We start from the raw sequence: 23,648 nt of genomic DNA, 5'->3' as shown, positions 1-23,648 counted from the left end.
TGCAGAAAGGGAGGGAGAGGGAGAGATCCAGCGATACAAGCAACCCTGTTGTGGGGTAGAGAAACCTCTGCTGCCACTACCACTTCACTGTCACTGCTCCAATGGGGAAAAATATGTCATCCCGGGGTGGGTGGAAAACCTGGGGGGGGGAAACAACTGTAGAAGAAAACACCATCCAAATGAAGAGGTGGAGGAGAAACACAGGCACTTGACTTGGCACTGCACATTTGACATGGCAGAAGCTCTCCAGGGGTATAAGAAGGAGCCTTTCCAAGCCTTACCTGGAGAACCTGGGCAAAGCATGTGCTCTGCAACTCAGCTGTGGTCCATGCCCAAATCATAATGGTGTGTTGCCAAACTGTCTTAGCAGTGAATAAGTTTTCCGATGGGATTGGGGGGACGACTAAAAGCTTGATGGATCAACGGCACAGAGTTGCAGTGGACCTAAGGCGGGCTGAGGAAGAAGGCTTCGGAGCAAAGAATCTGGCACCCGAGGAATAAAGAATTACGTTTGTCCAAAGACGCTGAGATGATTAGCCACACATGATGTTTAGCAATTTAGTGCTTACCAGCCTCGTCTTCGGCAAAAGAGATGATATACTGATAGTAGTTATTGATAAGTCCAGGAAACATGCAGGTTTGACCTGTTCCCATGCATATTTCATTGTACTGCCAATCCCCAGTTGCTCGATTCTCTCTCAAGGACATGAGGCGCCTGTATGACAAAAAGCAAATGAGGTGCCCGGGGAGCGGGCGCTTATTAACTTGCATAAAACAATTTGAGAGAGAACTTTGTTCACGCCTACTCCAATCAAGACAATTTAATGTGTTTCCTCCCTCTCTCCAGAACACTGGGTGCCTTCAACAACAAATGGGAACTGAAGATGCACATAAGGGCTGTCTGCATTTTTGGCAGAGTTGAAGTGCACTCCTGAGCCAGATTAATTTGCAGCTCTGACCGCGAGTGATGAACATCATTTGCATATTGAACAGGGTGGGTGTCAAACTAGAGCTGAAGGTCAGTCTTTGTTCTACAAGGATAAGAACTTAACGGATTTTTTTTTTACCTTTTAAATTGTCTCCTTATTTCCAGTACCTAAACCCTATTGCCATCTTAATCATGAGGACTAGATGCTTTTTTTTAAGAGGCAAAGGTGGGATTCCTTGGAGCACATAAACCATGGGAACTTCCACATGAAACCCATGGAATATATATTGCTAATTTCAGTTAAACATTGGCATATAACTGGTCTATTAAAGCTAGGACACATGGGAGCTTGAAAACTATGAAGGCTAGAAAGGCCACCTGTAATTGGAAGCAAATTATTAAACACTGAGAATATATCAATCTGTCAAACACTATTTTAACTAAAGACAATTTTTTGAAAACGTTTATGGCAGGGCAAAATATTCAGATTCCTCTGGACTTAAGTTAAATATAAATCTGACTGCATGCAAAGCACGCTTACACATGGAACAGCAACATTAAGCCCTCGTCCTACTGTTACCTTCATAGAACTGAACGTTCATACGAAAATAAAAACATAGGATAATGGGATACACGAGTCAGTTGTGATAATGTATTAGTGGCTGAATGCTAAGCAATCATTGGCAGATCGGTAAGTGTTTACAGTGCGATAGGTTTTTACATCTCATACTTGAAAATTCCAAGAGGAGGAATTTCATTCGGTATGCATTGGTGCTTTCTGAAACAATAATGTAAAGCGAAAACAGTTATCCTTCAAAATTCATGCTGACCTGAATTTTCAAATGCATTTCTCCAGCCAACAATGTTTACAAAAAAAATGCATAAATTAAGGGGAGGTGTGCATTAAAATGTGCTTATTAGGAGAATTTCACATTAAATGCTGGTGGACTTTCATGAGGATGTTCTTTTAAAAAAATAAGTAAAATAAAATTGCTGCAAAATGTAGAGAACTAAATTTAAGATGGGGGGCGGGGGAAATGAGGAAACTAGGATATATGAAACTGACAGACCCTCTCATCTCCGATTCCAGCTGGCGTTGTTTATTGCTCACCTGATGGCTGCTCTGCTTGTCACTTACCCGCTCATAAAATCTCCAAATATGTACACCCCATTAAGGTTTGGAGACTCACAACCCCGATAGACATAGCCTCCTGTCACAGACTTCCCCATTTTGTGTGGATAAGCATATATAGGCAGAACATCATCTGCAGAGTGGGGAAAAGAGAAAATTATCATGCCTGGAGGATGCAAATCAGCCATTGTATAATCATTCATATATCAGGGTTCACTGGAGGCTGGAAAGAGTCATGCTGAATTCTGGGTTTTTTTTAATTCTATAGCCTGCTTTGTTTTAAACCCCCATAGAGTAGAAACAGAGTTAGAAACTGAGATGTGAAACCTAGGATCTAAATGGCACCTTAAACCTAGATTAAGGGCACAACAATGGAATATCTAGGCTCACTTATTTAATATAACAAGAATACAAAGCTGAAAATGAATGAACTGCAGCTAAAATATTATGTTCATTTTTCACATGGACTAGTCCTTCCCCTGTCCGCCCCTAATATTCTTAAGGGGGTCTTTTCTCCAATCTTCAGGGAGTAGCTGGAAGTGGGGAGGTAGAAAAAGGTCCTCCTTTCCTTCCAACCTGCAGTTTTAAGTCTGAAATCTTAGGCGCAGAGCTCAGAAACCATTCGCGATAATGAAATTCCCTGTCGCAAAATGATCCTAGAACAATGGGAATTTCAAGCACTGAGTAGAAGAGGTATATTTTAAAGAACCTTCTTCCAAAGACCACAGCATTTACAGGGCTCCTCTACCAGCAGAAATATCAGGGCTTTATTCCTCAAATACAACATGGCTTAACTGAAAATCCAGTTTATTGTAGCACTTAAAAGTCCCTCTAAATGATGCTGCATTGTCTGCTTATTGTAGCTCTGGATGTTCCTAGCATGAGCAGGAACATAGGAACCTGCCATATCCTGAACCAGGGTAAGTCCATCTAGTTCAATATAGTCCACAGACTGGAAGCAGAGTAAAGTCCCAGCCTTTGCCACTGAGCTACAGTCCAGGCACAAGCCATAAACATTTCTAAGGCAGTGCGTGGGAGCTGGTTTTGAGGCTCTGCTGCAACCTTTACGAATACACCATAGCAAAATTTACGAGCTACAGCCAGTCCTCGTTTTGTGCAGGACTTCCGTTCCGGACCCCTCCCTCCATTGCAGCAGCAGAGCATGTGAAAGCCTGCGCCTTTCCAAGATGTCTTTGTGACATTTTGGTGTCTACTTCCAGATTCAGCACCATGCGCTTGTGCACAATCACGTGGCGTTCAGACGCGCCTAACCGGGAGTTCCCTGTATTATAAATGGATGCGCACACAAATTTGAAGTTTCCCCAGACCTCTTGGCTTCTATAAATAAGTCACAGCAGTGTCTACAAACAATTTTTCACAGGGGAAGGACACCCCCTGTTGGATCACTCGGCTTCCTCTAACAAGAATGGGAGGATGACCTGATGAAAGAATACCAGCCTAAATGCGCATGATGTCTGAGCTCGTAATGGCTTATTCACTTATAGCACCATCTGATTTATTATTTCAATCTGGCGACAATTAAAAGGAGAAGCAAACTGCAATACTGTTTATGAGTGTCAGTCATCGGGATACAGACCCGTGCTGACATTCATCCCTTTTGCTCAGATCTAGTTAGCATAGCTGCCAAGTCTCCCGTATTCCCCGGGAAACCTCCGTTTTTCCAGCCGTTCCCAGCTGGAAAAACGGATTTTTTTTTTCCTGGATTACTTACCGGCCGGGGGAGGCTCCTACTGCACATGTCTGGAGTCTCTGGACATGCGCAGAAGTGATTTCGGGCACGGCAGCCATTTTGGAACTGGGCAGAGCATGCTCAGAAGTGACTTTCAATGCTGCTCTGCCCAGTTCCAAAATGGCGGCAGCGCGACTTCCGGTCTGCCGATCCCTTATTTTTCCAGCAGGAACTTGACAGGTATGCTAGTTAGCCAATTTAGTTCAGATGACCCTCCAGTCTGAAGTCTAGACTTGCATGCTGGCCATCTGATCTGAAGTCTAGATTTCACAACCTTTCTCTACTGACCTGGCTCAAAATTTAAGAAACTGGCTTGTTTTTAAGCAGCAGTGATGGAATTTTATAAAAGACAAGGTAGCATTTTTAAAAACAACAAAAAGAATGACTAATCTGTGCATGGGATTAATAGTTTAGAAACTAGGTTTTTATTGCTCTAGCTAGACTGTGATTGTAAGTATTCTGGAATCAAGTTCCAGTGACATCAACAAGGCTTACTTCCAAATACGTAGGTTTAGGCTTGGAACTCTCACATATTTATCCCTTATGGTGGTTTTTTAAAAAAAAAAAAAAAGCATTTCCTAAGGAAAAAACAGAACACAGAAGCCGGTAATATGTATGCCTCTGTGGGATTTTCATTAAGTAATAGTCTGGATAGCAGAGCTAAAATTGTCTTTTCCACATATTTGTCGAATCCATAATGCAACCACTCTGAAAAACTGGCACACTGGGGCATCATTAGCAACATAGCTGGCTAAGAAGCGGAACAGCAGCAATGGAACAGCAGCTCAGATTCCTTTCCCACTTCTCACTTGCTGTATAATCTGAAGAGCAGCAAGTCTGCTTCAGCACATTCTGCAATTCAGTTCCTATCCTCCTGGCCTGAAATTGTGACTGGAAAGTCTGAAGCTAAGTCTGCGGCTTGTGACTCTTCAAGCCTGAACACAGCCTACCAGTGGCCAGATTGCTCACCAGAACAAGACAGTCTGAGCATATAACACCAATCCTGGCACAACTGCACCGGCTGCTGGTTAGTTTCCAGGCCCAATTCTAAAGGCTGGTTTTGACCTGTAAAGCCTTAAACAGCTCAACACCTCAATTCCTTAAGGTCCGCCTCTTCCCATAATAACTGACCCAGTCCCCCTGCTTGTCATCTGACACCCTTCTCTATGCCCCCCATCCCAGAGAAGTTCAAAGGGTGGCAACAAGAGAATGGACCTTTTCTGTGGTGGCTCCGATTGTGAACTGCTCTCCCCATGAGACTGTCTTGGCACCATCATTACATGTCTTTAGGCATCAGGTAAAAACATTCCTCTTTACCCAGGTCTATGGCTGTTAATTAATCTATGGCCTGTGAAAATGTGGGGGAGGGGACTGTTATTATACTGACTATTTTATTATAAGGCTGTCTGCCAGTATGCTTTTTATTAGGTTTTTTTATCATTGATGTTCTGTAATGTGTTTTTAGTGTTGTTCACCACCCTGGGATCTTTTGATAAAGACCAGTATATAAATTGAAATAATAACAATAACAATACCAAAGGTTTGTGACATCTCCATCCTCTTTATACTTTTATACCCCGGGAGCGTCACACACACACACACTCACACACACACACACACACACACACACACACACACACGGGCTGGTGATCTAGTTGCATGAAGAATGATGCGTCATGAGCCCAAAATGTGTGCTTCCAAACAGGCAATACAAATTGCCAAAAAATCATCAAAGCAATTCACCGTCCAATTCAATTACTCAAAAGCCATAATCACCTAATGAGGAATTGGTGCAAAGCTTTTTGTCGTAGCAGCTAAACCCTTCTCTTGCTCTCCAGCCATAATTTTTCCCTTTCTCTACTATGTCGATTTCTTCGAATTTATTCTGCCCCACGTCACCACAGAAAAGCCGGCTTTTCCCTTCCTTTGTGTAGGGGTCACCTCTGTCGAAAGAGCAGCGCCACATATTCCTCACCCCATAAGCATAGACTTCTGGCCGGGCTTTTGGCTCGTTAATGAAAGGATTGTCCGGAGGGATTCTATAAAGAGGACCGTGGTCATTGTTGTCCACATTGATCCGGAGGACTTTGCCTAACAGCGTTGACCTGTCAAAGGGCAAAACACCGAAATAACATTCTGTTAAAACTTTCCCTTCCATTAGATTATTGCAATACATGAACACAGCAGCAAGGAGACTAAGAGTGCATATATCAATTTTATTAGGAGTTCAAACGGATGTTTTTGAATATTTTGCACGGGTGTGCTATGGCATATTAAATAACCAGAAGTGATTTGGTAAATGAATCAAGCGTTTCATTAAGCAATGGCTGGTCTCTAAGATGGGCTGCAAATGTATTTTCAGCTGACTGTGTTTTTGTCTGTTTTGATCCCATTTGAATTGTGTGCTTCCTGAATGTATTTTAATGTGTTCTGCTACTTGCCCAAGTTTTCTACTAAGTTCACTGGAAAGCTGAATTAATAAGCATGCATGTCTTTCTTCCTCACAAGTCATACCAGGTGAAAAAAATATTGTTAAACCCTTCTGCTTATGTAAATAATAGGTGGTTTGGAATGTATTCTTCCTCGCAGAAACCCTAAAAATTGGGATAATGACTGGCAAAAGGGCATCACTCATTTTGCTCAGTCCGTGCCATCACTGGGCTTTCTAGTGAGACTACCAAGCTGAGAGTGTTTATTCTGGACATTCACACACCAGAACTTGGAGCAAGACCATCTTATTTCAAAGGGACTATTGAGAATGCTTCCCAAGGATATGCCCTTCTGCGGTGATCTGTGTGACATATTTAAACTAGTGGCTTTAATGATTTCTTTAAAATCTTCCTTGGCTACTGACTGAAGTGGGTCTCAAGCTACCAGAAAAGCAAGCTCAGTTCTGGACAACAGTAAATTCAACTTTTTGGATCATATTATAAGAAAATCATTATATCATATATGGGACAAATATAAGAATTTATTGGAAAATAAGACCCTGTGGTGGATATCACCACTAGAAGTGTTAGCAGTCAAAAAATTAAATATGGAAAGAGGTTGGTTAACTTATAGAGAGTTGCTGAAAGAGGAGGGAAATCAGTTGAAATTGAAGAAGTATGAAAATATAAATCATTTGTTTACTGATTATTTCCAATATCACCAGCTAAATGATATATTTAAATTGGGGGGGAATGGGTTTTGAGAAAGAAATCTCAAGATTACAAAAAGATCTGTTGGAAAGTAATGAAAAGGTTCTATCAAAAGTATATAAAATGTTGTTGGGGTGGGAGACAAAAGATGAAGAAGTGAAATCGGTAATGATACATCGGGCAAAATATGTGGGGCATAATATACAATTTGAGGCATGGGAAAAGTTATGGAAGGTTGATTTAAGATTTACCGCATGCTGTTCATTAAAGGAGAACTATATGAAAATGATGTATAGATGGTATTTAACTCCTACAAGACTTGCAAAAATATAACAAAAAATGTCAAATTTGTGTTGGAAATTTAAAAATAACGAAGGTACATTTCTCCATATGTGCATAGCTGCCAAATATCCCGTTTTTCACGGGAAACCGCCAGATTTTAATCCGTTTCCCGCTGTTCTCCCGAATGTAGAAGAAAAATCCCGGAAATCCCCTGGATTTCCTACCCACCAGGGAGCCTCCATTTTGGGTGCCGCTCTTTCCATGTGTGGGCACCAGAAATAGGGCAGAGCGGCACCGGAAGTCACTTCTACGCATGCCCGGCAGCCATCTTGATGGCGGCTGCATGGCGGCAGCTGTCACCAAGATGGCCGCTGCCATGCGGCCACCACCAAGATGGCTGCCGGGCATGCGTAGAAGCGACTTCCAGTGCCGCTCTGCCCTATTTCCGGTGCCCACACATGGTCAGAGTGGCCCCGAAAGTTGCTTCTACGCTGTTCCCACATTTTTCAGCGGGAGACTTAGGTTGCTGGTGACAAATACTGGCAAATAGCTAGTGCTTTTGCATTTGGAACCAAAGGTACCTTTTTTGCACTAATTGTACAAAAGTTGGCAAATTAGGCAGAAATTTGCCAGATCACAAAACACACAAAATCTGCTACATAAGAGCATGCCATTATGCCAGCCTTCTCCAAACTGATGCCCTCTGGATGTTCTGGACTACAACTCCCATCAGCCCCAGTCTGCTGGTCAGGGATGATAGGAGTTGTAGTCCAGACCATCCAGAGGGCATCAGGTTGAGGAAGGTTGCATTATTGCACTGAGTAGCCCAGCATGCAACCTGAGGACAAGAAAAGCAATAAAAGTATGTACTACTGCTGAACCTAATCTGACTTCTACATAAAATCAACAGAGTGCAGCCTGCCTGCTCCATTCCCAAAAAGAACATGTCTGTCAGATTCCTACTTGTTTTGAGCATTTCCAAACGACCCAAAAGGATCACCGGCCATTCCCCCATCTCCAGTGAAGATATAAAGATAACCATCATCTCCAAACAACAACTCGCCTCCATTATGATTGGAAGCTGGTTCATCTATCTCGAGAATTACCCTGCGGAGAAAAGAGAAAGAAATAATGCTAGGGGCAAAATATTAGCAATACAGATGAACAATATAACAAAGCGAAGCCTGTTGACATTTGTTAAGGATTGGAAATTTGTTATGGACTTTTTGTGTGTGTGAAACAGAAAATGGAGTTGTAATATCGGGATTTGAAGACTGAAAAATAAAATACTGGCTTATAGAAGATATAATGGTTGAAATTTAAGGAATGAATATTATATGTAGTTGCAGGACATAGAGCCAAAAGTCATTTTACTCTTTCTATCTTTCTGTAGTTCCCACCCTCTTCTTAAACACAGTACTCCAGATGTAGTCTGACCAAAGCAGAATAGAGTGGTGCTATTACTTCCCTTGATCTGGACACGATACTTATGCTAACATTGAGAGTGAGAGTACCCATTGTGGTCTTTAAGGACATAAGTAGAGTCTTGCTGGATCAGGCCAAAAGCCCATCTAGTCCAGTATCCTGTTCTCACTGTGGCTGACCAGATGCATTCTTGGAAGCCCACAATCAGGACATAAGCAATACTCTCCTTGCTTACGGTAACCAAAAGCCAGTACTCAAGAGACGAACTGCCTCTGATAGCAGAGGAGGAACACAGTCCTCAAGGGTAGTAGCTACTGATAGCCTTCTCGTTCACGAAATCTGTCTAATCCTCTTTTAAAGTCATCCATAGAATCATAATTTAACTATGCGCTGACTGAAGAAGTACTTCCTTTGTCTGTTCTGAATCTTCCCAACAGTCAGCCTCACTGGATGACCCTGAGTTCTAGTATTACAACAGAAAGGAAAACTTACGGTATCTCTCTCTAGTTTCTCCATCCCATGTGCCATCTTAACATTTTGTTATCATGTCCCCTCTCATTCTGTCTGCCCACCCACAGGCACACACACTCACACACAAAATTTTGAAGGAAAAAAATTGCTGGCCAAGACACAAATCCACTTAAGACCTACTTCTACCTGCAGTGATTAAAGTGGGCTGATGTTGCTTTTCACCCTTCCTCGCTGCTGTTTTGTCATGATGACCTCACGTTGGGCTAAATGTCTGGAGACGCCCAAAGTACAACCAAACAAAAGGCAGTCCAGCTGGAACTGTTCTCCTGTGTTCCAAGAGCCCAGACGGTTCAATGAAAAACAAAATGAAGGTCACCTGGCGTTATTATTTTCCTACTTGCTTTCCAAAGACATGCTAATAAACAGCCACAGTTGCACATCACCGTTTCCTGTTCAACCTAAGGAAACCTGGTCTGTTGCTACTTACCTAGCTATGCCACACCCCTGCTCCAGGCCAGCTGACCCCATTGTCCAACATCTCCTGTTTTCTGTTGAGGGTGTTGTTGTCCTACTGTTTGACCTTAAGAGCATAAGGCTTGTAATTACGCCCCACTGCCCTATCCACTAGAAAGGAAGTAAAATAAAAAAATTCCTTCAGTAGCACCTTAAAGACCAACTAAGTTTTTATTTTGGTATAAGCTTTCGTGTGCATGCACACTTCTTCAGATACGCTGAAATAGGAGTCCCCAGGCGCTTATGTAGAGAAGGGGTGGGGAGGGGGTGGGGAGGGGAGGGGGTATCACTCAGAAGGGTGGTGGAAGTGGGTGATTGACTGACTGATAGCTGTTGATGACCGAAAACGACTGCAAATGGTTTTGCATGAAAAAGCAAGGGTTGAGACAATGAGATGGCTGAAGATCGCTTTATCATGTATAATGAGATAAGAATCCAGTGTCTCTGTTCAAACCAGGTCCCTCCATGGTTTTCAGCTTGGTGATAAGTTGTAATTCAGCAACTTCTCTTTCCAGTCTATTTCTGAAATTCTTTTGTAGTAAGACAGCTACTTTGAGATCTTGTATAGAATGTCCTGGGAGATTGAAGTGTTCTCCTACTGGTTTTTCTGTCTTCTGGTTCCTGATGTCAGATTTATGTCCATTTATCCTTTGGCGTAGGGTTTGGCCTGTTTGTCCAATATAGAGAGCTGAAGGGCACTGTTGGCATTTGATGGCATACACAATGTTAGAAGATGAGCAATTAAATAGTCCTGAGATGGTATGTTGTTGGGGCCAGTAATGGTGTTGTCCGGGTGTATGTGGCAGCAAAGTTGGCATCTGGGTTTATTGCAGGCTCTGGTACCAGTGTCCATGTTAAGTCTGGTGGTTGTATTATTGTGGGTGAGGAGTTGTTTAAGATTGGGTGGCTGTCTGTAGGCAATGAAAGGTCTTCCTCCCAGAGCTTGAGAAAGGGAGCTGTCATTGTCCAGGAGAGGCTGTAGATCTCTGATGATGCGTTGTACTGTTTTAACTTGGGAGCTGTATGTGATGCCTAGTGGTGTTCTGTTATTTTCTTTTTTGGGTCTGTCTTGCAGCAGGTTCTCTCTAGGTATCAGTCTGGCTCTGTTGATCTGTTGTTTAACTTCATCAGGTGGATATTTTAGTTCTAAAAAGGTTTGCTGTAGATCTCTTAGGTGAGATTCTCTGTCTGTAGAGTTGGAACAGATGCGGTTGTAACGTAGGGCCTGGCTGTATACGATGGATTGTTTGGTATGTTTGGGATGGTAGCTAGAGGCATGTAGATATGTTTGTCAGTCAGTTGGTTTTCTGTATAAGGTGGTGTCTATACGTCCATCCTGTATTTTTATAGTAGTGTCCAAAAAATGTATTTCTTGCATGGATTGGTTCATTGTTAGGTTGATGGTGGGGTGAAAGTCATTGAAAGTCTGGTGGAAGGTTTCCAGGGTCTGTTGTCCATGTGTCCAGATAATAAAAATATCGTCAATGTATCGCAGGTACAAGAGAGGTTTGAGTGGGTAGGAGTTTAGGAAACGTTGTTCTAAATCTGCCATGAAGATGTTGGCATACTGTGGGGCCATGCGGGTGCCCATGGCTGTGCCGCTGGTCTGGAGGAACAGGTCATCACCAAATTTGAAGTGGTTGTGGGTAAGGACAAAGTGGCAGAGTTTGGTAGCAAAGTCCGCTGTGGTTTTATCTGAAATGGTGTTCCTTATGGCTTGTAAACCATTATTGTGTGGGATGTTGGTATATAGAGATTCCACATCCATAGTGGCTAGTATAGTATTGTTAGGAAGATTGTTCAAAGATTGTATTTTCCTCAGAAAATCTGTGGTGTCACATACGTAGCTGGGAGCACTGATAGCATATGGTTTCAGAACATATAGCCGGAGACACTAGAAAGGAAAACGTCCTTTCTGCCACTATAGGTTGGCGATTCCAACCTTGACCAGCAACCCTTCCATACCTCCCTCAGGTAAAAAAGGTAAAGGACCCCTGGACAGTTAAGTCCAGTCAAAGACAACTATGGGGTTGTGGCACTCATCTCACTTCAGGCCGAGGGAGCTGGCGTTTGTGCACAGACAGCTTTCTGGGTTATGTGGCCAGCATGACTAAACCGCTTCTGGCTTAATGGAACACTATGAGGGAAACCAGAGCGCACGGAAATGCCGTTTACCTTCCTGCCGCAGTGGTACCTATTTATCTACTTGCACTGGCATGCTTTCAAACTGCTAGGCTGGCAGGAGCTGGGACAGAGCAAGGAGAGCTCACCCCGTCGCGGGGAATCGAACCCCCGACCTTCTGAACAGCAAGCCCAAGAGGCTCAGTGGTTTAGACCACAGCGCCACCTTTTACCTTTACCTCCCTCAGGTAGACACCTCCCCACCAGTGCTATTTTTCCAGAAAAAGAGGTCGCGGAACTCACCATGAACACCTCCCTCGTTCTCTTAGAATGGCAATGGCGTCCACCTAAAAAGTGCCGGAGGTTCTGGCTGAACAAAAACCCTGCCCCCCCACCCTACAAACCAAGAGGCTTTTGCAGGGCTCAGGTGGTTGCAGGGGGAAATACGTTGTGGGAATATTTCCTTGCATGAATTTTATCAACTTATCTTAGCATCCAAACCAATATATTTGCCATGCAGCCCTAGCGGGAGTCAGAGGCTTGCCTCTCCCTATTTTGTTCTGACAAAGGTAGCCCTAAACCAACAAGAGAATCTTATATTGGTGAGCAAACCAGACCAGGAAGATTTTAGGAGGGTCGGGAGTGTCAACTGTCCTGTCCTACTGGTGCAAAGAGGTGCCCTGGGCAGGTGTGGATGGCTTCCCTTGCAGTCCCTTCCATTAGGCAGGCAGGGTCATGAAGCACAGACAGAACAGACCTAACGCCCCTCAGGTCACTGGAGTTAATCACCACAGTGGGCTCGAGTCCTGGCAGCAAAGTCATGGGAGGAAATAAAACATACTTGAGTTCTCACGCATACATCACAATGATATCACCCCTGCCTTTTGAGCAGCAACTTTGCTCTTCGCAAACTAAGTGGGAATTGCAGCAAACATCAGTGCAAATGCGCGGTGAAGAAGGGAACTGAGAAGCACAGGCCAATGAGCAATGCATGCCAATGTGCAACGCAACAAGAACATCGTTCAGTTGGAGGCTAAAACTGAAGGGGATCTATCTGAATTCTAAATATTATTTCCTATGAACAGCTCTGCAAAACTTTTCGGCCCCTTGAGAACACTTAAAGCATGATTTGTTTCTGTTCATGTAATCTTAAGGCTATAAAGGGAATGCAAGTCATCTTGACCAGGGATGGGTGGCCTGTTGCCCTCCAGATGTTGGACTACAGTTCCCATCATCCTTGACCACAGGCCATGCTTTCTGGGGCTGATAGAGGAGTTGACCAGCTGGAGGGTCACAGGTTCCCCATCCCTGATCTAGGACAAAGCCACTGAGCCGCTCCATATTAATTCTTCTTCAGCTAAACAGTCATTATCCAAAGCATTGCGTGCCAAAAGCAAAGTGCACTGGAGCCATAGGTGTCTGTAGACACAGAACAGTTTAGTAAACACACCCAGATGTCTGAAACCAAGCCAGCTGAACCACATGCTGCAGAAAATGAAAATCCCCAGGAGGGAACACTCATTTGCAGACTCTAGTATGGAATCTAGTGTAGTAGAATCTAGTGAGCCACTACATTTTCTTGGCTCTCTGACTCATGTCAGTCTTAGCCAATGTCCATCTTCAGTTGTGGCAATGGCCAATGAAGGGATCTTCAGAAAAACCATTTTACCTTTTTAAGTTTATGGGGCTCCTCAGACTGGGGGAGCAGCGTATTCCAGAAGCAGCCAGGAAGCATTGGAAACGCAAGCTGCATTTTGTCTATACATCACTTTTTCACACTTTCCTACTCTGGGTGGCTTGGTCTACACATGCATCGGACTTTAGCTTTCTGTCTGTGATGGAAACATGCTGAGATGCAGGTAACAGAATGTGTTGCTATTAAGACTGTGTACACATTGCCATTTGCTCTGACTCTAATGCGCTTCCACAACCGGCGTTCAAAGCCATGTTCACTTGATTTTTACCTACAATCCATATCTAGCCTGCATTTTCTTGAAAACGACTGCTTTTTTAATGCATTTTTCTTCTAACCAGTTTCCATCTGATTTGAAAATGGAAACTGCGGTTAAGCTGAGAAGTGTACATTTGAAACAGCCATCGCTCGTGCCCAGATGACAGCTTCAATGAATAGGAGTTCTGGGGGGTTGCGAGCCTGGGGAAACCGAATATGTACAGTGGTACCTTGGTTTATGAACTTAATCCGCTGGTGCCCTTCCACTATTCAGATTCCGTTCTTAGACCAAAGTAAAGTTCTCAAACCGGGACACTATTTCCGGTTTTGTGGAGTTTGTAAACCAAATCGTTCTTAAACCGGACTGTTCTTAAACTGAGGTACCACTGTACTGTACACTGAGTGAATACATCCCTGCTCCCTCCCTAGTGTGTACAGCAACATGTACATGTGACTTGAAACACAGCACACAGGGGTGGGAGGAATAGCACTTGCTGTGTTTTAAGCCGCTAATGTGTATACAGCCAAAGCAATCCTTAGATGTGCATGTTTGCCCTCCAGCATCTTAAATAAATGTGACAGATAAAGGTGCATACAATACCTTTCAGAACCATGGTCCACAGAGTTCATGTCATCAGGAGAAATTCTGAACTCACTGATTCGGATTCTCTCTTCATACTGCACTTCAACTGAATAGTAGACATACACTTTACCATTAAATTTGAATTTAGGATGGAAGACTATACCTAGAAAACCTCTCTCATCTCCTTCCCAAGGTGAGGTCAGTACAGCTTCACTGATGTTCAGAAAGGGTTTTTCAAGCCGTGACCGATCTGGGAGGTAGGTCCAGACTAAGCCAACTTGCTCAGCAATGAAGAATCTGTGAGTTCCGTCGTTTGCATGCACCATGGCCACTGGATTCCTTAGCCCGTTGGCGACCTCAGTTAGGCACAGCTGTAGACATCCTTCTGAATCAGCAACCACTAGCCCAAGGTTTTGATTGAGATTGTTATTGACCAGGAGGTGGGGGAAGCAGTAGTCGGTGTCGTCGAGGGACAAATAATGGCAGAACTTTGCCATGTTGCCTTCCAGGGACAGTAACTCTTCATCCGGGGTAAGGTAACGGAACATGGCCCTGCAGGTTTGCCACACTTGTACGCAGTAATCTTTGCACAGTCCTGGAACAGTTCTCTCTGGAGTGGAAGGGTCTTCAGCATCATACAGGTGAGCAGCATAGGGGGAGCATTCCTGCAGGTAAAGGCAGAACCCCCGTGTCAGTTGTTTCTATTCATTGCATCATTAGCCCAAATAGGAGACTCTGCTTTGGCTCACTAAAAGCCAAACTAAATGTGATATTAAATGCATGAATGCATTAACACAGGGTTTCCCGAACTTGTGTCTCCAGTTGTTTTGGGACTACAACTCCCATCATCCCTAGCTAGCAGGACCAGTGGTTATGGATGATGGGAACTGTAGTCCAAAAACAGCTGGAGACCCAAGTTTGGGGAAACCCAACCTTAATGTGTCTAGAAGGTTACTGACAAGCTGGAACGTGTCCAGAGGAGGGTCACCAAAATGATCAAAGGCCTGGAAATGATGCCTTATGAGGAACGGCTTAGGGAGCTGGGTATGTTTAGCCTGGAGAAGAGAAGGTTAAGGGGTGATATGATAGCCATGTTCAAATATATTAGAGGATGCCATATGCAAGAAGGTAAAATGTTGTTTTCTGCTGCTCCAGAGAAGGGGACACGAAGCAATGGATTCAAACTACAAGAAAGAAGATTCCACCTAAACATTAGAAAGAACTTCCTGACAGTAAGAGCTGTTCGACAGTGGAATTTGCTGCCAAGGAGTGTGGTGGAGTCTCCTTCTTTGGAGGTCTTTAAGCAGAGGCTTGACAGCCACCTGTCAGGAATGCTTTGATGGTGTTTCCTGCTTGGCAGGGGGTTGGACTAGATGTCCCTTGTGGTCTCTTCCAACTTTATGATTCTATGAGTCCCCACCCCCACAACTAACAGCCATGCAGGGAAGCAATCAAGACCATAAGGAAGTGGGGATTAACTATCCCCCCCCCACTCCTAGTGTGATCCCAAAGGAAATTGCTCCCCACTGCAAGCTGCTATTGACGCTGGGGAGGGGGGGGGGACTTTGATTGGCATCAATTTAAAGCTTCTCTCCTGAAGCTATTGGGGATGTTTTCTGGAAACAATACTGGGTTATATGGTTCAAAATGGTACACGACAGCTTCATATGTCAAGATTAGCTCTGTGCTTTGGATGTTTGGAAACCAGTTTATTGATCACGAGCAAAACCATTATTTAAATATTGTTAAGATCCCAAAGTTCAAGATACTTTAAATGTTCTAAAGCTGCAGCTATGTTGATTTTATAACATGTTAGTACGTTGAACAACAACAAAAAGGTCTTATTAGTGTGCTGCAACTTCAGGAAGAGAATGGCTTGCTGCACACCAACTCATATTTCTGCATGCAAAAGCAAAAAGATATAGATGTGGGCATTGAGCTGCTTTTATTTTTCTGCAACTACAGCTGAAATTGGGGAGTTTAGCACACAGCAAAATGTGAGAATGTTAGTCATCTGTCTAGCCACAAAGAGACAAACTGAAGGCATTTGGAGAGAAACTGACTCAATGATTGCTTTACCGTACACCAAGATTCAGTGGGATATCTCCATGCCATGTGGGGATAATCTAGTATTTTCTTCCAGTTGGTTTCAGGACAGAGCTGGTCTGGCTTTTAAGGCAACAGCTGTATTGATTTTACTTTCTCCTATGAGCAAAAACCTAAGATAGCATGTCCTTAAATCTCTTATTCAGTTGCAATTCAGCCAGCAATTCCAAACTGCCTGCACTGGGGAGTTTGATCATTGCCAGTTCCTACAAGATCTCCTTGCAGCCAGAGGCAAACTCTCACCTCTGGTACCCAGGAATGTGCTTAATGTATTGTCCGAACTTATTCAGATCCAATGGTAGGTCTGCAGAGGAACCTCGTTGTTTTTGCTTTAAGACAGGACTATAAGATACAAGCAGAAAAAGAAGATACAAAGCAACTTGCAACTTAGATCTTATGCCAGGGATAATGTGGTACGCATTTGGGGGCAAGCAGAGGGTCAGTATGTTTTAGAGCAGGCACCCCCCAACTGCGGCCCTCCAGATGTTTTGGCCTACAACTCCCATGATCCCTAGCTAACAGGACCAGTGGTCGGGGAAGATGGGAAATGTAGTCCAAAACGTCTGGAGGGCCGAAGTTTGGGGATACCTGTTTTAGAGGGTGTGTGGAACACAAACAACAAATCCTCAAAAGAAAAAGGACCTACAGACATGTTTCAAGAAGACAGCTAAAAAAAATAATGCAAGGCATTACCACGCCAAGCAGAACCAAGGTAAGAAGCATTGCAAATGTCCTATTACCGTACTTTCAAAACCAGCATTCTTAGCTGGGGTAATCTATCTGCTGCATGTACACACCACACTGACCTTGTTCACACATAACACTAAGCCAAACCATGGCTTAGCATAAATGAGCAAATGTGTAGACTCCTGAGAGGAGACAGTGGCCACTTCATTCCTCGTGGTTTAGCTGTCCTAGACAAACTATAGACCAGGCATCCCCAAACTTCGGCCCTCCAGATGTTTTGGACTACAATTCCCATCTTCCCCGACCACTGGTCCTGCTAGCTAGGGATCATGGGAGTTGTAGGCCAAAACATCTGGAGGGCCGCAGTTTGGGGATGCCTGCTATAGACTGTAAGTTAGTCGCTGGTTACAGCTTATGCTTTGTCTGTGCTAAACCATGGTTTGGATTAGTGTTGTGTGCAAAGCAGGGCACACACATAGAGAGATGGTATCTGAAGAAGTGTGCATGCACACGAAAGCTCATACCAAAATAAAAACTTAGTTGGTCTTTAAGGTGCTACTGAAGGAATTTTTTAATTTTACTTCGACCCAGACCAACACGGCTACCTACCTGTAAACAGAGAGAGATGGGCAGGTTATAAATATATTATTATTATTATTATTATTATTATTATTATTATTATTATTATTATTATTACACATAGCACATTCCTCACTAAGTAAAGCAGAAATTCTGCAATTTGTATGCAGTATGCAAATTTACATCTGTCTGCCTATTTTCAGTCATTTATTTTGTTTCCATTACGCTTGAGAAGCAGTAAGAAGCTATTCTGAAATACTGACTTTTGAAATACTGACTTCTGAATACAAAAAGCCCTACTGAGCTTTTTTTCGAGGTTTCACTGGATATCTCCAACATCAGTTAAAGCCAATTCTAACAGGCAACAGAGTTTAAAACTTTTTTAAAAGACTTTCTTGTTCTAGCAAGCATTTTAAGGTAGCATTCAGTTTTATTATAAACCTTTATTTGTTTTATTGTCCAGTTTTCTGTGGATTGTTCTTATGTACACTGCTTGGAAATGCAAACAATTAAGAGGCATATAAATGTCTTAAATAAAAAAGTAAACTCACAGCTGAATTTATCAACAGCCTCCACTGAAAAAGAAACATGGCTGAAATGATGTGAAACTTCTCTAGCTGTGGCATTCACACATATGCAGGTCATCAATTTAGGTGACGAACATGCACATGTGAACCAGTGCCCTGAGATATTTACTGCATTAACCATGACTTCCACTGAGTTCATTGGGACCTGCTCCATCGGGATGTTGTGGACTCTCCTACCTTGGAGGTTTTTAAGCAAAGGTTGGTTGGCCATCTGTCATGGATGCTTCAGTTGAGATTCCTGCATTGCAGGGGGGTTGGACTAGATCAGGCATAGGCAAACTCAGACCTCCAGATGTTTTGTGACTACAACTCCCATCATCCCCAGCTAACAGGTCAGGGATGATGGGAATTGTACTTTCAAAACATCTGGAGGGCCGACTTTGCCTATGCCTGAACTAGATGATCCTCGGGGTATCTTCCAACTCTATGATTCTACTCTCTAATAAAGCAAGATAAAGCTTGCAACCTAGAAGGGTCAGAGATTTTTTTGTACAGTGGTACCTCGGTTTGCGACCGCCTCGGGGAGCAACCACTTCAGTTTCCGACCACCGTGGACCCGGAAATGTTTACATCCAGGTTCCGCGGCGCTCGGATGCGCAGAAGCGAGCTGTGCAGTGCGTGCATGCGCAGAAGCGTGCCTCGGGGAGCAACGAACTCGTCGAGCGACCAGCTCCCCGGAACCAATTGTGGTCGCAAACCGAGGTACCACTGTACTAGTGTAATCCCTTTAACTCCCTTTAGGAGGTTCGATTCCCCCATCCTTCGAGGAACATAAAATATCACAGGGGCAAAAAGATAGGGCTTTGACAATCTATTTGAGGGCTATTGCCAGCAGTGCAGATAGACAGTTTCTTTTGACTACTGCAGATGGAATAGATATGGCAATGTGATCAACATTTCTTTCTATTCCCGGAAGAGAAACAATGTCATATAATAAACCACAACTAAATATAGGAAGAGCTGGAATTTGGAGTATTCAGATTCATACACAGAGACACTTGTCAAAATAATGTGACTAATGAATACATTTTGAGGCAAATTACCATCTGCGAGTCTGAGAAGCAGGGCCTAAATCAGTCTAATGGATCCCTTTAAATTATTCATCTGCTATAGCATAAAAACATAAGCACGACGAATGGCGGAAAGTGGCGTGTATGGGACTTCAGAGCTGTGGACGATGCAGTTTTTTGACACACAAGATGAGGAACAAAACAATGGCCGTAACCTATGACCTTCATCTCCAGAGCTAAACACCACAAAAACACACTGCAAATTTCCCACAAGCCCTCCATCAGCAATGCTCTGCAAGAACTTGACAACTCTTGCACCTAAGGTATTCCCTGCTAGTCCAACTCAGAGTAGACCCACTAATGGCAATGGACTTGGCTATCTTAGGTTCATTACATTCAAGGAGTCTATGCTGAGTAGGACTTAACTGAACACAACCCTTGGCATTTTCAACAAATGCTTCTTTTTAGCCTCCATTTATCCCAAATACAGTCGTACATTGGCTGACGAACGTCTTGGCAGCCAAACATTTTGGCTCCCGAACGCCGCAAACCCGGAAGTGAGTATTCCGGTTTGCGAACGTTCTTTGGAACCCGAATGTCCGATGTGGCTTCTGTGGCTTCCATTTGTGTGCAGGAAGCTCCTGCAGCCAGTCGGAAGCCGCGCCTTGGTTTTCGAAGGTTTTCAGAAGTTGAAGGGACTTCTGGAACGGATTCCGTTCGACAACCAAGGTACGACTGTACACCTATTTAAAGGTGTTTCCAGACCACCTATTTATTAAGCGCTCATCCTGATTCGTTTGCAGGGAGGTTAAACGGTATTTAGTGAGCATGCATACTTATTTGTTTGTGGAAAGGTTAGATATTGCATCAAGTAAAGGTTATCTCATACTTTACGGTGCATTTCCCCATCACTTTCCTTATCGCAAACAGTTCAAACTTTTAGGGATGTGAGTTTTCTGGGCAAGACCTCCCAAACAATTACAAATTGCACAGCCAGTGATCTGAATACCGCTTAAAACTAGTGACAGTCTGGAAATGCCCTAAGTTATGCAACTTTCACTGCCAGTACAGACAACATGTTAGCTTTCTCTAAATGACAAGGGAGAGATCCAGTGCCCAACACAGAATCATATGCCAACATGCCCGTGTCTTCTTTGGAGCAAATTCTTCCTGTTTCATTGTGAAATAATAAAATATGATGTTAAGACCTTGTGAATTAATATAAATATTTACAATGTCTTCTGAATCATTTGTTCCTGCCTAGGATAAACTAAGAGTTCGATTAGCTCAGTTGGTTAGAACATGGTATGGAAAACACCAAGGTTGCAAGTTTGATGGGATAGCTGCATATTCCTGCATTCTAGGGAGTTGGTCTAGATCAGGCATCCCCAAACTTCGGCCCTCCAGATGTTTTGGACTACAATTCCCATCATCCCTGACCACTGGTCCTCTTAGCTAGGGATCATGGGAGTTGTAGGCCAAAACATCTGGAGGGCCGCAGTTTGGGGATGCCTGGTCTAGATGATACTCAGGGTCCCTTCCATCTCTACAATTCTATGATTCTAAATAGCCTTTCGGTCCCTTTCCACTATGCAGCTCTGTGACTCAATAGGACAATACCAGTTGCCATGTTGCAGATATGAAATAAAATAGAAGCTAAAAGATGCCTAGAATGAAAATATACAAGGCGTTGGTATTCTCTCCTCTTTTTGGCAGACACTTACCTAGTACACATTCTACTATGCCAAGGGTACAGGAATAGATTCAGAAAAGTATGGAAAATCAAGCAAATCTCTGCAATGCCTTTCATGTACTGTATTGGGGTTTTCAGGTGTTGTTACCATCCTCTGGAAGAGGGACTGAGCACAGAATGGACAAAGCAAGCAAAGAGAATCGCTTGACAAAGCATATCCTGTAGAAATGAGAATTATACAGCCTGTTCATTGAGACCTGTCCAACGCACCTGGTGCTGGAGGAAAGCTCATGGCTTAAGAACACACAAGAGTCCTGATATTATTAATCTATGTACCAGCATGTGTTTGGTCCAGCAAGTTTTGCAAGCAAGACAAGGAGGCTGCATGCTATTATGAAGAGCAAATAGCTTCTTATTTTACTCAGAAGATTCTAAAAGTAGGGCTAACTCACAGGGGGGGGGGAACCCTCAGATCATTCACTTTGTTGGAGAAGGTGCATGGACAAAGAGGGATATGATGTCTAACCGTAGGGAAGCAACATCATCTGTGCCCTTCACCAGCCTAGCTGGTGAATACGGAACCAGACAGAATGCAGGAATCACTTGAATAGCCTATGTTTGCAAAATCCTGTAAGGAGGATCACAGCTGGCTGCAATGAAGAAAACCTTGACATTTACCTCTTGGGTGAAAGCAGAGTGTAGGTTATACTTCATAAAGATGAACTGGGTGCAAACACATATGGGACAGTGGAGCATCTATCCCATCTACCTAAATATGCAGACTGAAGGATGGGCCTATCTGTTTATGGGGAAGGGTTTCTAATGGAAGTGCCATTTCACAAGGCAGGACAACCCTTGCATTCCCTTGGCAGTGCACCTCATGGCAGTGCATGAAAGGATTATAGAAAGCTGCCTTGTCCATCAACTCCAGGGATGGGGAACCAGTGACCCTGCAGACATGGACAGACTGCAACTGCCATCAGCCCCATCCAGCATGCCCTGTGCTCAGGGATGATGGGAATTGTAGTCCAAATACAGCTGGAGACCTAAGTTTGAGAAACTGATGGAAGACTCCAGCTGCAGCTTAGCTGCAGTCTTTCTCATCATATGATACCTGGACTTTTGGATTAAACCTGGCTGGGTGGGACATTCTGCTTTATCCCCTTTTCTGCAGCAGCTGGGTGCCAACAAGACAGGGCAGCACTGTCCATTTATTTAACCCAGTGTGGCTGCTCTAGGTGAAAACCGTGGATGTTTTCCTTGGTTTATATCCCAGCTGTACATCGTTCTCTCCCCTGCTCCATTTTATCTTCACAACACTCCTGTGAGGTAGGTCAGGCTGAAAGGAAGCGATTGACCCGATAAGTCACCCAATAAGCTTCAGGGCTGAGTGGGGATTTGAACCCTGGTCTCCCAGGTCCCACACTCTAACTAGGCCCCTCTCACTAGGATTTGGGGGGGGGGGTGCGGGTGGGAAGAAAGGGGCGGGCCGTGTGGCCCCACCAGGCTCACCTGGCACAAGAGGTTCTGCAGGTGGCTGGCGCAGGCGGCGTAGGCGGCCTGGTCGAAGTTCTCGGCCACTCGGTAATAGCGCTCCAGCAGGGCGGCGTCGCGCTCGGCGTCGCAGCAGCCGAAGTCCGAGTACTGCACGCAGAAGTGGAGCGGGCGCGGCGGCTTGAAGGGCGGCTTGAAGTCCAGGCACTGCGGGTGGCCCCTCAGCAGCCCCGGCAGCGCGTGGAAGAGCAGCGCGAGGAGGAGCGGCCACGCCCGCGCCATGCTTCCCTTCCTCGCCGCTGCTGCTGCTGCTGCTGCTGCGCTCAGGACAGGCGCGGGCTCCTGGCGGCTAGGAAGCGGCGGCGGCAGCTCCGAGGCTCGCGCCCGGCCATGGCCCTCGGCGCCCGGCCGCCTCCTGGCAGCCCTCACGCAGGCTCTCTCACGAGGGTCTGGTGAAGCGCGCGCGCCGCGGTGCGCCTTAGCGCTTCGACAGCTCCCGCCGCCGTGCCCTGAGGGCCCCGTTCGCCGAGGGGGAGCCGGGGAAGGCGAGAGACAGCCGCCGCCTCCTCGGGTTAGGTAGGGAAGGCAAGGGACGCTGCCCTGCTGCGCCCTCAGCACGCTCGGAGGAGGACTGTGTCGGACGCAGCGCCGAGGGCAGAGGGGGCAAAGGGGACCTGCTCTCCCTGCCTTCGCTCGCCTCGACCGCCCCTTTGCTCGCAGAAGCGCCTCAGACCCAAAAAGAAAAAGCTGAGAAGGAGGGCGGAGGCGCCGCCTTCTCCCCGCTCGGGGCGGGTAAATAGTCGCTGGAGCGGCGCCCGCCGAGGAGAAGGAGACACGTGCCTGGAGGAGCGAGCGGCGCGGAGGAGACCAAGGCCGGCCGCAGCCTCGGAACTACCGTAGTAGGCACCAGGCTTGGAATAAAGGGCACCAAGCCAAGCATCCTCCCATCCCCAATGTTCCCCCCCTTTAAGAACTCTAAATATATATTCCTTCAGTAGCACCTTAAAGACCAACTAAGTTTTTATTTTGGTATGAGCTTTCGTGTGCATGCACATACCAAAATAAAAACTTAGTTGGTCTTTAAGGTGCTATTGAAGGAATTTTTTTTATTTTGCTTCCACTCAGACCAACAAGGCTACCTACCTGTATATATATTAGACATGGCAACAGGGACAGACTGGGGTAATAGGGCGTCA

General features: G+C 44.7%; 1 protein-coding gene across 1 annotated transcript in view; it reads right to left on the bottom strand.

Annotated features, from left to right (window-relative positions):
- Nucleotides 1–23,162, bottom strand: part of HHIPL1 (HHIP like 1) — a 28,720-nt gene extending 5,558 nt beyond the window's left edge. Inside the window, exons 1-6 of the mRNA XM_035097096.3 lie at nt 22,471–23,162; nt 14,315–14,961; nt 8,196–8,339; nt 5,587–5,915; nt 2,067–2,193; nt 570–715 (exon numbers count right to left, since the gene is read on the bottom strand). Coding sequence (XP_034952987.1) covers nt 570–715; nt 2,067–2,193; nt 5,587–5,915; nt 8,196–8,339; nt 14,315–14,961; nt 22,471–22,734 — 1,657 coding nt within the window. The 5' untranslated portion in view covers nt 22,735–23,162. The remainder of the gene's footprint in view (nt 1–569; nt 716–2,066; nt 2,194–5,586; nt 5,916–8,195; nt 8,340–14,314; nt 14,962–22,470) is intronic.
- Nucleotides 23,163–23,648: the final 486 nt, after the last annotated feature.

The sequence above is a fragment of the Zootoca vivipara genome, chromosome 1, assembly GCF_965207765.1.
Source record: "Zootoca vivipara chromosome 1, rZooViv2.hap1.1, whole genome shotgun sequence".
Taxonomy (NCBI): domain Eukaryota; kingdom Metazoa; phylum Chordata; class Lepidosauria; order Squamata; family Lacertidae; genus Zootoca; species Zootoca vivipara.
This window is presented reverse-complemented; position numbering and strand designations above follow the sequence as displayed.